This window comes from Amblyomma maculatum, chromosome 3 (assembly GCF_055883805.1).
Source record: "Amblyomma maculatum isolate TAMU_Amacu chromosome 3, ASM5588380v1, whole genome shotgun sequence".
Taxonomy (NCBI): Eukaryota; Metazoa; Arthropoda; class Arachnida; order Ixodida; family Ixodidae; genus Amblyomma; species Amblyomma maculatum.
The window spans coordinates 105996053-106009215 of record NC_139346.1 but is presented as its reverse complement, the minus strand read 5'-3'; the positions used below and the strand labels follow the sequence as shown (position 1 = coordinate 106009215).

Below are 13163 nucleotides of genomic sequence, written 5' to 3'. Positions count from 1 at the left end.
TGACAAAAACGCATTGCATTGTCAGATTGCCAACAATTACCTCACTTTATTATTATTTTGATATTCCTCGATGCTTCATTTCTGGCTCTGAGGCGGTTATTACTTGTTCAAAATATTGCAATAATTAAAAATGGAGGTTGTGGAGAGAGCAGGCGATGTGAGCCCGAAGCAGGAATTTTAAGTATCAATGTTTTTTCGGACTACATCTCTTCCCGTTCTGGTGGCTGCTGGCTTATTTCTGTGCCTTTCCACCTCTTCCAGAATAAAGGAGCGCCAGCAAGACACCCCCACTGCAGGCTTGGAGGAATCCCAGAAAGCAGTAGAGGTTGTCATATGACCCGCCTTTGTCTCGGTAGTAGCCTGAAACAATGGAATAAGCAAATACGTAACATTACTCTGCTATCGTAGCTGAGAGCTCTCAGCACCTGAATATAAGAGTGTAGGGTGAAATTCCGCATTTTGCGTAAGCTTTTCGACGACGACGAAAAGTATAGGGCTCAATAACTGCGAATCAGTGTTAAAGAACTCTACCTTGTGAAAATGTCAAGACCCTTCCACCAAGACATTTTTCCTAGACTAAGTCGCTTTGGGACGTAAAACTATACACGAAAGAAATTATGGAACTATCGAATTATCCAGCCACTGGAAAGACTTCCTTCTAGTGAACGATTTTTCTGCACTTGAAAGCAGATGCGGTTATAGTCGAAGGATGCACTCTTACGTTCCAAAGAGGTTCAAGGTTGGTCATTCCGACTGTACTGTCCGCTTCGGCTGGGTTTCTTTAGTTCGATACTTTGTAGCATACAATTCTCCACAGTACGATCCGCAAGCGACTGCAAGATTGTGTGTGAACCCCTTGGTGCTCCAGGTACTGCATTTAATAGGAGCCTTATTGGACAGAATTAAGCAATATACATTATTTAACAGTGGTTCGTCTCTATAAGAATGCAAATTAGAGCCTACAACTTCCATGGTGCTTTCTCATGTTATGCTGCTCATAACCCCATTGCACATATACCTCCAAGCAGGTGTTCATGAGGAATAGGGCGTAATTTGTGCGTGACCAAGAAATTGACGTTTTGTACAAGGGAAGGTTTTTTCTGGCAAGAATATTTACGGCAATATTCAAGTGACTCCATGAGTGTCATTTTGTCATGCAAAGCACGACTTCTGCAGAACAATCATGAGCAAGCTGTGATTAGAAAAAAAATGTGTGCATGCAGCCTTTCATCGTGCTATACGCGTCACAAAATAGCCGCTACTGTAACGTATACGTGCATACCCACCATGCTTGCCGGTATGGACAAAACCAAACGAAGCACGCTGTTTGCTTCTAACATTTTTCACACGTTGCATAACTGAAACTGGCAGTCGTGGTATGTGGGAACCTGTAGTTGGTGCCAATGCCCTTTTACTTGCACAAATATTTTCTAATGTCCAGTAACGGAAAACAGGCTCCGTTTACTTATGTCCGCCCCTGTATATATATAGAATGCAACTATGCACAGAAACTCAATTCTATACCCGCAACCTACACTACTATCTATTCGCTTGTAGCCCGAAACTCTACTGCGATGCGAACAAATAATGCGATCTTAGGGGGAATTGTTACACTTGCGGCTAGTTGGTTGTTAGCAATTTCTTTAAGGAATAACAGGGAAACAATCCCCTGTTTGCCTTTATATGCGCTCACAGACTAAGGTTGGTATTTTGTTTTGCGTTTAGTGCCAGATTTTACTTTCGTAGTATCTTATATGCAATAAGATAAAAACTGGAAGCTTGGGTTATGAGGACGATAACGAAGGAGGCTAGTGCTATGCTATGGCGGAGCACAGGTGTCATATTTAGAGGTAAATCGTGACCGACCATATCTTACTTTTTAGTTTGTTTAATCCTCTGCTCCTCTGTTCTGCCTTACGAAAGAAAAAACTCTTATCTTGCGTATATAGCACAATAAAACGGTCATTATACGATTTCGTTCATAAATAAATAATATTCAAGTAGGTGTCCGTCTTTTCATTGAAACGCTCCTAAAAATAATAAGCATCAATTAGAAATTGCGGCTGCTGTAAATTGTCTGAATTTTACCAAACGTGCCCAGTCACACAATATAGTTTTCTTTTTTTTTGAAATTTAAAAAAATAAATATTTCTGATTAGTGCAACATAATCTTGTACTGTATATTGTAAAGTGTGTGAGCCTCTGCAGCCCCTTTAGTTGTTTTAAACCGCGCGTGCGTCTTTCTATTTGTATTGTTTATACGAGCAGTGCGAGTGCGCATGAGCAAGCAGATAATCTTGGTGGGCATGATGTTAGCGGCTACAGACAAGGGAAGATAAGCGCGTCAGAAGCGAGGCGCGGGGCTTTTGTGCCCCAGCGGAGAGGCCGGCGCGGGGCAACCGGCGAGCGTCATAGGCCAGCAGGGTGTGCACGGACGACCGAAAGATCGCCGACGCGAAGATGGAAGCAGTGCCTGCAGGAACAGCCTAGGCGTATTTCTGTGAGTTGCTGTCCCGCGAGGAGCAATCTTTCTTGTGTCACCGTTAGCGCTTTGGCCCCATTGCTCGTTTTATTCGCTCCGCAGTGTGTGTTGTTTCGCCGCGGAAAGGCCCTGACATTCTTCCCGCTTCCCGTTAGTGTTCTATTGTCGCGCGCATGAACAGCCTGCTCTCAGCGCAGTGGCGCCTTATGTTTGTTTGTTTTGCTTTTTTGTTTATCCGGAATAAACCGGTGTTTTTAAGAGACTGGATTTGTCACTCGTCGGGCGAGACCATGGCTCGCGGACCCGCGTTTTAAAGGCGAGGCCTTCAAGTGGGAACACAAAAGAGAACCATACATAAACAAACGACACAAAACACAAGTGCACGTTACCTCCTCTGTGTGGGGTTGTTTTCTTGCGTTGTATTTTGTTGCATTAGATTTTTCGCTGTTTATATTCAATACTAAAACAAAATTACTTCAAGAAACTAAAATTGCATTAAAAACTATCATCAATGTAGCATTCGCATAGCTTATCGAAAAAAAAAACATGTAAAAGAGCACTTTTCCAGGCAGCGATAGAAAAAGGTTGCACGTGCTCACGTTACTGGGCGGTTTGAGCAGTGCCTCAGATTTGCAGCACTTGCCCGTGAAGCAGCGTCCAAAATCACGGTTTCCACTGCGAACACCGGACATTTTTCTTGGTACGAGAGCTACGCCTATATATTATGAGATGCTTAGCCATAATGATAAAATAGTATAAAAATTAGAGGGTTCTTTCTTGTGTTTTTAAAGAAGTAATATTTACCTTCTCGTTATGAAAGAACAGTCCGGAATAATAAGAAACAGCAGTGGCTGCCAGCGGATAGTAACGTCATAAATATAGAAAACGGGCATGTTTTTTGTTCCGACAGCCATCATTGGCTATTGCTCTACCTGTCAGAATAATCTGATTCTATTTTGCAATAGGAAACCGTTCGGATCAACATGATGTGTTTAAGAGTCAGTTTCTCAGTAGCAAGTATTCCCTAGCAGTCTGCAATCGTAATGGTTGACAAATCCGGCACGTCTCTTAGGAGCGGTTATTGCACACATCACTTCCATCGCTCGCCAGCGCATTGCCATCTTTCGAAAAATGTTTGAGCCCCTCTGCGTGCAGCTAAGGCGCCCCGTACGAGGAAGATTGCAATGATATATTTTACAGTCTAAATGCTCTGGACCAGTGAATAGAGGCTCAATTACTGGAAGCAGTAGAGGGTTCAAGCATTGTCGTTTTTGTCACACACAGCGAAAACGTGCGGCTGCCACTCAGCACGCTAGTTGTTCTTTGAAATAGTATACGCTGTTTAAAGATCTATATACGAAACGTTGCACAGTATTTTTATTTCTACGAACCCTTTACTACTGTCCTTCAGCATTTTCATTAATCGTCTGTTCGCGACAAGTGCTTATATTAGGCCTCCACTCGTGGCCCTGTATTAAAATATGTTTCAGAAACTACAATCGTGAAAACACAAGCTCACCTATGACTGCTGGGAAGTAAAGGACTATCGGCGTGAGTATCGTGCCCGACAACCCAAGACTAATAGTGAAGAGATCTTGTGGCAGGTAGTCAGCCAGAAGCACGGTCCTCAGGTTCACAACTGATCCAGCGCAGACAGCAGTGGAAGCCACCGCCAGGGAATACTGTCCCGCGGAAGTGGCGCGAGAGAGCCAAATGAACGATGCAGCGAGCCAGACATTTACTAGCGCGGCAAGGGTCCACCGACCAATGTACCTGCTATCAGAGACCGCGGGCACTACCAACGTACCAAACAACGACGCCACAGAGAAAATAGCAATATTCCATTCTGCTTCATAACGCAACGCACCCTTGTCGAGAGCGTAGTCCACAAGCGTTTCTAAAAAGAAAAACACAGAGAAACATGAGATCACTTTAAACGCCATGAGAACTGCGAAGGTAGGGTCCTTGAAGAGTGAGCAGAGGTAAACCAGATCTTGCAGAAACTTGCTGTTCTGTTTGCAGCCGGTCGGTTCAAACGGTTTCTGATACCACACATTACGCACAGTTCTATTTGCAACAATGTTTTCTTCTGGTGCAAAACGTGATTGGTATGGTACCACTTCCTGCACGGTAATTACATCTGCACCTTCACAGTCGGCATGACAAGCTTCAACAAGGTTGTAATTCCCCTGAGAGAGGAGAGGGCTTTGTGAACATTCGCCGTCTCTGAGGGTCTGAAACTGTCTGTTCGAGCGTTCTGACTGCCTTGTAATCCTGAATTCATCAAAGTAGCCGCCCATTGAGGCCTTCTTGGATTCTTCGTATTCTTTCCGGACACGAAGTTTGTCCTCTTCTGCAAGCCTTTGCAGCATGTAGCATAGAATTGTGGTCAACATAGATGTCACAGCGAACATAATCAGCGTACTGTGGAACCCCAGTGTTTTGTCCGCCACTGAGAGGAGGTGTACGGAGACGAATGAAGATACCGAGAATGCCGCGCACTTGATCCCGTTGGCAAAGCCCCGGTATCGGTCAAAGTAAAGCATCACAATTTTGTCCAGGCATACCAGCACCAAACCCACACCGCCACCTGCGCAGAAGCAGAAAGCAGGTGCATTCTTTTTATTAACCCACCGAAGAAAGCCATGGCAACCATATGGCTCTAACGTCTTAGCAAAACCGCTCTCAGGGCCCTTAAAGTTAGGAAAAATGGCTTCGTAAGGTTCTCAACCTATCAGCGTTCGTAAAGACTGCGGAGAAGTGCACATTTTTTTACAACTTGCACTGTTGCGTCTTTTCATATATTACGAGTTTTTAACCACAAACTAGAAAAAAAGCAATGAAGTAGCAGGGAACCGTGTAGAAGATTAGTGCTCTCATCCAGATTTGTTCAACCCCTTCATCTTGTCCTCCCGTATCTGGCCTTCTTCTGACAGTTCTTAAATGCACAGGTCTTTGCCTACGCATTGCATAGTTTAGGAGAAAGTTGGCGCTATTAAATAGCGGACCTGATTAACCGGATTGACTAGGAATAGGTTTTGGAGGTTATTGGGATATTATAATTAATTTGTAGTTCTACATTGAGCAACTATATATATACTTGTGAAATATCAGTAAAAGGATAACCATCGTTCCCTCTTTGCCGTTTTCTATATAAGATAAAGAAATTCTAACGAAATGAGGGCTTAAAGGAGAATTCGGTGCCTTGTCGGTTACCGCCATTATTTCAGCTATTGAGGCCAGTGTTTTACATACGCAGTAGCCGCAATTACTTTTTAATACTCTTGGTTGATTGGAATTTCCGATCGTTCTGAAGGAGTAATTTCCAACCACGAAAACTAACTATTAAATCCGAAGCTACAGCTTGAAAACCAGGACAATTGCTATAGATAGATGGCCACAGCGGGCCAACAGTGCAGCACCGTTGCGGTGGCTAAGAGGCTCAATACAACAGATTACCCCGCGTCTCCTTTCATGGAAACGGAAGTATGCTGATTGTATCGCAGAAGCCTGTATTGAGCCCAGCAGGTAGCGAGGAATGCCGCTAACGGACTCGGAGTACGGCATGGAAGCTCTCCTAACTGGCGCACAGTCTTTATTAGAATGTACAAGGTCGCTGAAATGAACGGCAACAATCAGTTTCAGCAGCAAAACGCACTTGTTTTTTTTAATAAAGAAGAAAGTGGATTTTCCCTATTATATGCCAATAATTATTGGCGTAGAGAAAAAAGTGTTCGGCTCAAAGGTATTTCGCAGTACAAATTGATAAAATGGACCTCATTTATTCCTTCACACATTTAGCTGCCCTATGTAGGCTGGCGATAACCTTAACTCTAGCAGACTAATGACCCAGCTGAACGCATTTAATGCAGTGAGGTGAAGAGATGAACCGCGGTATGTGCGCTTACTGTACAAAATTACTCTCTAAATATGCATAGCTTTCGGCGAACACTCGGGCTTTTTTCCTTCAACTATACATTTATTTGATCCACGTGCTGGCAAAATATGAGCTCTAATGCGTGCAAGTTTTGTGCACCTAGTAAAATATTTAAGAAGAAAAGCAAACGTCGGAAATATAAGCCTGGGATTTATGACTCCTGGTTGGTTTTAGTGCAATCATTCGGCACACTAGAAAGTTCAGTTGCTTACCGTGAACCACGCCAAACAATATGGTGATCCAGAAAAGGTTGCTCGCAAAGGCTGTCAAGGCGAGCCCTATCCAGACTAGCAGGCTACCAGCCAGTGCAATCTGGAACACATCGAGCCTTTGGCCGACGAAAGCGACTGGAAAACCTGGATACAAATAGGGATATTTGCTTTTCGGTCAGTGATAGAAGCTGTTTTCATCGTCCATCATGTGCAACCTCTATCTCTACGCACAGCGCTATGGGAAATTTTAAATGCTCAGGAGAAGGAAAATAATCGCTGGCAAATCACATTCAGCCTGCGTTGTGTTCAGAAGCAAAGGAAAGATTTCAATATATTTTACACGCTTGTTCGTGATAAACGTCGGTAACTTGGGTAGGAGGTGGGACTGCTGTAGATAGCTTACGCTGCCACATGTAAATAGCAGCTCACAAATATTCCTGCAGTAGTCTGGCCAGATAATTCAGGACATTTCCCTAGGAACGCGCCCGGTCAATATCTAATTTCCGGATGAAAAAAAGAGAGATTAAAATTTACGCAGGTTGAAGTCTGCACATTAGTCTGCTAAAGGACCGACACAGTGCATTTCTGTTTCAATGAATAAATGCGCTCTGAATAGTGATACACAACTATCGGTAAACTGACTATAGATTGTACCGGTAGTTTTAAACTATTGATTGCGTAAAACTAAAAATAGTACTACTTTCAATAAACGATCTACAGCACTATCGATAGTGCAATCTATAGTGTTACGATCAATAATATAATCACTAGTATTGCCACTAATAGCGCTGTAAATAAATATGCAGTTTTGATCAAGGATATGTCCAAACATTTGCGATAACCTACTGTATTAGCAACACTATTTCGTGCAATTTATAAAACGTCTTTTTTCAAATGAAAAAAAAAATTATTTCGGCAATGAAAGTGGCGGAATATGTCCATAAGGGAATTCATACTTAAAAGTAACGTGTTACACCGTACCAGAAAATTTGTGTCTTGATGTTCCTATCTTGGAAATAAAAATTTGAAGAACGCAGTTCTGCCCTATAGATAAATTTCACTAGGCGTTTCGCTACGCCATCTTTTTTTCTACGTGTTCGAAAGTGCTTCGATGCATTTTCTGCTATTTCTTCACGATGTACATTGGCCGGTTTTACCTGCTGCGTTTGATGCAATAAGCCTGAAAAGCGACGGTCTCGTAGGCTGTGGCGCCGCGTTGATGGTAACAAAGCCGGTAAGCAGCGACACACCACAGCTTATCTTTAAAAGCTTCCACGCTCCTGTCAGTCACCTCACTGCATGAACGTCACTGAAACTGACGAAAGCAATTCATATGGAGATTATATGAGACGCACAGACGAGTAGAAGAGCGAGCGTGAGCAAAAATGAATGAACACTCGAACGAGACGCACTACCCCACTAATGTTGTGCATCTGTATCTGGATAATAATGAAACAATTTCCCGCCGCAACAGGAGACTTTTTGCGGTAAAACGTGCTTCCGGGGGACAGAAAGCAAACCAGTTGCCGCAGAGCGCGCCCAGTGAGCGCACGGATAAGTGGAGGTTATTCAAGGACGCGACCTGTAACACGATCAAGAAAAATCAGTGCGTTATGCGTGGCTTATGGTTGTAGGAACCGTATGAAGATGACATCAGGAGTCACAGTGCACAAGTTGCGCTCGTTAAAGCTGATCCTTACATTGCGGCGCGTACGTGCGGGCATATAGGTGTAACGTATCTTCTCGGTTTCCAAAGGATTCTGCGCTGCCAAAACTTTGAGAACGAGCCTATTGCCATGAAAGCTGTCAAGCAAACGACGGCGACAGCTTGTGTTCGGTACATGTCACTCCAGAGGTCTTGAACCGGACTGAGTAGACGACACGTTGCAGCCAGGCTCAATGCCCGCTGTGTTTTCTGCATTCCTGGAGCGACTACAGGCGCAGGTAAGCACATTAAATGCTCAGTACAGTTTTCTCCTGCATTATTGCATAAAGATCGGAAGGCGCTGAGTGCATTTTTGCGCGAAGCTTAAATATCTGGTTCAGCTCACAATCCGTCACCGTCGTAAGGAGTTTCCTAACAATTTTGGCCTGGTTAGAAAACTTTATTCGACGACGACGGCACAATGAAAGCGAGGAATAGATTAATTACAAAAGGCAATGTGAAATATGTCATTTCAATGCTGATTATATTTAGGAACCAAGAAAAGTTCAGTATGCATTATCAGGATCATGGCATTAATAACAACGACTAATGTCACTTATTCTTAAGAAGAATGTGTACAGATTCCTCTTTGTGGTTTAAGGATTCATACAAACAATGGCTCGTTATTGGTGAACAATGTATTCTGAAGATGAAACGAGGCATTGTTTACACTTCAGCAGAGTGGTAATTCTAAATTTTATTATTATTTTGCTTGGCTTTGCTATTTGGGAGTGTTGGATCAACTTGCTATTTCAATTACTAGTATCTTTCAGCCAGTAAATTCTATATTAGCCATAACGTAAACAGTTTGACCTCCGTACTTATATTGTTGTCTATATTGTGTAACTATGCAAACGAGCAGAATCACTGTTCCTTTTTGTTTTTGTTTTCTTTATTTGTTAGCTGCTCAAGAACACTATGAACTTTACAGGTCCTGTGGTACTTTAGCTTAATAAAGTTGACTATATCACTGCGAAGTATGGTTTCTTTTTGTGAAGCATCAGAATCTATGTTTTAGTTTTTTTTTGAATACTGAATTAAATAGTGACTGAGGTTGGTTGAGTGCATTGTTGTTTTTTATGCTTAGAATTACTTTTGTTTTACGAACATATATAATGTTCGTTTCTAAACCTCAAAAGAGTGCAATAAGGAATATGAAGAAACGCAAGTTGCTGTGCGTATTATTTTCTACTTTCGGCCAGGGCTAGGTATATATAAAGATTGAGAGCGACCTTGTAAGTTGAGCTGCAGTGGGCCTTTGCAAAGGCATTCGTCTATACTGACCCTCAGGTCGTGGGCCTGATCCCGATCAAGAAAGCTGCATACAGCTGCCGCTGAAATGAATATAAAAAACGGGTCATCTCAGTTGAACAGAATTAGGAGAATATTAGCTCTGTTTTGCATAGTTGTGGTGTTGTTTAGTCTTTGATTTGGATTCTATTTGTCGAGAGCATTTCAACGATATATAACTTGACATTGTAGCAGAAAGTTCAATTTTAATCGTATTACCTTATCAGAAGTTAGGACCTTAGTGTAGTGCAGTTATCGTAGTGCAACTATGCTCTACAGACTACATTTTTTAGCCGCTCTCGGCCGCAGCCATTTTCTGTCGACCAGCGCGCCGCCGCGCGGGAGCTTCCTTTGGGGCCGCGGGGCCGCTCTACGCCGCGGCGCGCCTGCACGGCAACCGCGTTAGCTATCCTTCGGGCGCTAGAGAATATTGCCGCAAAAATTTTCACCGCACGGTTTTGTTGGATCAAATTTATTTGAATATCCATACAGTTACAATGAACTTGTTATTTACGGGATTTAGGTTTACGTTCACATGAACTGTGCTGGAGCTCATGACACTGCTGCGCTGATTATGCCGTTTCGGTCCCTTCCTGACGATGACAAAATTTTGAACAATTGCAAACATTATTGCCCAAGCATCTGTTTTAATGCAAACATTACTCTTGTGTATGACTCGCATATAATTTCAATTCCAATGTATTTTTCATTTCTGCCATCGATTTCGAACCTCAGCAATTAGGCTTTGTTGTCGTTCACGTGCTGTGTGCCAGTCACATCAACAAATTATCGATTTCTGTTCACCTAACTTGACAACTAACGGCAGGCAAACTTTGTTGTCCTATATTTATAAACACCACCGCATTAGGATCATGCATAATTCATCTTTCTTTATCTTGCACATACCGGTGCGGGCAAAAGTAAACGGGGCACGTTTTTTTTTTTTTTGTTCTGCAATTTTTCACGCCTTGCATAATTGAAACTGGTGGTCATGGCATACGCTATCTGGTAGTTGACGCTGGTGACAATATTGTTTTCTTATCTCCAGTGCAAAAGGCGTGATTTTAAATTGAACGGAAAAGCGTGCTCCATTTACTTAAGCTGCACCTCTATCTACATTCTCGTACATGCCAAAGAAAGTGCAGCAAAAAAATTCTAGCTGGAGCAATACGACTCAGATTTCATATGGTATATGAACTTTAGCATCCAAAAGTGACATCGACTATGAAATGAGCCATAGTGGAGTGGTCCGGAAATTCATCGACGGCCTGGAATTCTTTAACGTGCGCTGACATCGCACACTACACAGGGTCTTCAGCTCGTCTTATTCGAAGCGCGGCCGTCGCTTCTGTGATCTAACCTATGCCATCGGGCTCAGCACTCAAGAGCCCTAACCACAAAACCACCACTGGAGGGCACAACCCCGTTTCTTTATTTGTAATAAGCCTTGAACAGAGATTTACACAGCAGCCAGCTCTCGCGAATTTTGCAGCGACAAGACGAGTATATTTAATTCAGAAGTTATCGGTGTGTGTTAAACCGCTGCTTAGCTGTTTTGGCCAGGTCATAACACGTAATGAAATAGTGTTGCGTCTTAGGTAAATACTAACAGCAAAAGTTACTGTGCTCAACCGTTTTGCACGCCGAGTTCTCTCTGAAATAAGGAAATAACACCTGGGAATCCTGGTCGTAATAGTAATAATAATCGTATTTAGATTCCTTTAAAAGAAAAACTAAATCCAAAAACGAACCACTGTTGGCCGAAAAACATGTTTCGCTTAGAAATCTTCAGCGCGAGGCTCGTCGATCTGGTTAGATCTGTTTATTTGGGTAGCTGATAAATTTGGCTGGATGCCAGTTGTAAAAATTTAGTGAATAAGCATGGATAGAAAGTATTGGATGGCCAGTGAGCTTGGCGGGATGGCCGTGATATAACAACCAGTGAGTGAGCTTGGGTGGAAGATATTGAGTAGCCATTGAGTGCCGTTGAATGCCAGTAAACAATGTCGTATGCCAATACTGGCATTGATAGGAAAGCCAATCAAATTTATTGCCTTATATCTTAGATCTTTGTGCGCCCCAATCAGACGGCAATATAGACCATTACTGGGACAAATATATCCCAACATTGGACCAGTGGCGGTTTCTTGACGATGTGCTGCTTGGATGTACACCGCTCTGGAAACATGTCCCTGGTGCTAGTATTTTTTTCAACACGACTGTACATTTGCAGCTCTCGGCGACGTGTAGGCCACAGACTGCGATAATGAAGAGTCCTGTCATAGTTACCCCCTTCCCACCATACCGCTCATTTAAGCAACCAGGTTTATTCTGCAATGAGTTCGGGCAGTTCATTTTATACTATCAATGTCACTGTCGAACTTACTAAGGACAGTATTATCGATAGCGCAATCTATAGACTCAAGTTAGCATGGGCAATCAAAAAAGATAAAAGACGCCCAATCCGCACCGCCAAAAGCACAACCGGCTTGGGTTGCAGAAAACAACATAAAAAGCAAAAAACGCTATCTATAAGCTATCGAAATTGCTTTCTATAGCACTATTGGAAGTCCTATCGAAAATATTATCGGTAGTTTGCGTACCATCTATACTTCGATAGTGGCCCAACTACCAATAATGCCGCCAGTACTATAGATAGTTCTGCATAATTAGATCTGAGACGTTTTTAGAGAATAAGCAGAATTTCAGGTCCATGTTCGCGATTGATAGGTAATGAGAACAGTTTATCATGCCCAGATTAACGGTTACTAAATTGCTACGTAAACCTCTGAGCCTTTCGTAGCGGACTTGAAGGAGTACAGACACATGCATTTTTTGTTCTCGTATTTTTGCTTTGATCAATCCAAAATGGTCCAACCCAGAAGGACTGCTGCCCAAAAAGCCCCAGAACATCTGGAGTAATTAATTATCAGGACATTTAGCAGGGCACTTTTGGTTTCGCTCTCCCCGAGCACAAGCGCGTGGGTACGTCAAAATTGCGAGAACTCCACACGAACGCCTCCTACTGGCAAGGCTGCTGATTGCGTAAACACAGAATCTGATGACGCATACGGGTCGCGCTTTTCGTCTGCTTGCGATGGCACGTGCATGAAAACTGTCTGTCTTATTAATCGTTGTGGTCGTCGTGTCTGCGTTGAGATAATTTGGTCACAGAATAAAACTCCGGTGAAACTTAACAAACTGATTTAATGGCTACATATGAAAGAAACTGTGCTGGCCCGCAGCCCCCTCGTAAGCTCGAATTTCAGGGCAGGCGGGCGTCCGCGTCTTGTTAGGCCCATCGCTGTGCCCGCTAGGTTTCCAAGAGCCTCTTCTGCCGACATGTGGTGCAGGCGCGCCGAGTTTCGTGCATTATGGCCCCGGCTGTGTCTTCGACGGCGCCAGTGGAGCGGGAGGGACGCTTTCAGGGGCGACGAGGCGCTGGTCGACTGGCCGCCAGTGGCGAGAAGCAGCCGTGAAATGTCCGTAAAAGGCACTGCGGCGCGTACTCACACACACACACACACACACACACAC

At 43.3% G+C, this 13163-nt stretch overlaps 1 protein-coding gene across 1 annotated transcript in view; it reads right to left on the bottom strand.

The window, feature by feature from the left end:
* Nucleotides 1-232: 232 nt before the first annotated feature.
* LOC146195490 (uncharacterized) overlaps nucleotides 233-13163 on the bottom strand; it is a 56694-nt gene continuing 43763 nt past the window's right edge. Inside the window, exons 3-6 of the mRNA XM_084596815.1 lie at nucleotides 6632-6731; nucleotides 4629-5072; nucleotides 4002-4379; nucleotides 233-360 (exon numbers count right to left, since the gene is read on the bottom strand). Of these exons, the coding sequence (XP_084452941.1) occupies nucleotides 233-360; nucleotides 4002-4379; nucleotides 4629-5072; nucleotides 6632-6731 (1050 nt within the window). The remainder of the gene's footprint in view (nucleotides 361-4001; nucleotides 4380-4628; nucleotides 5073-6631; nucleotides 6732-13163) is intronic.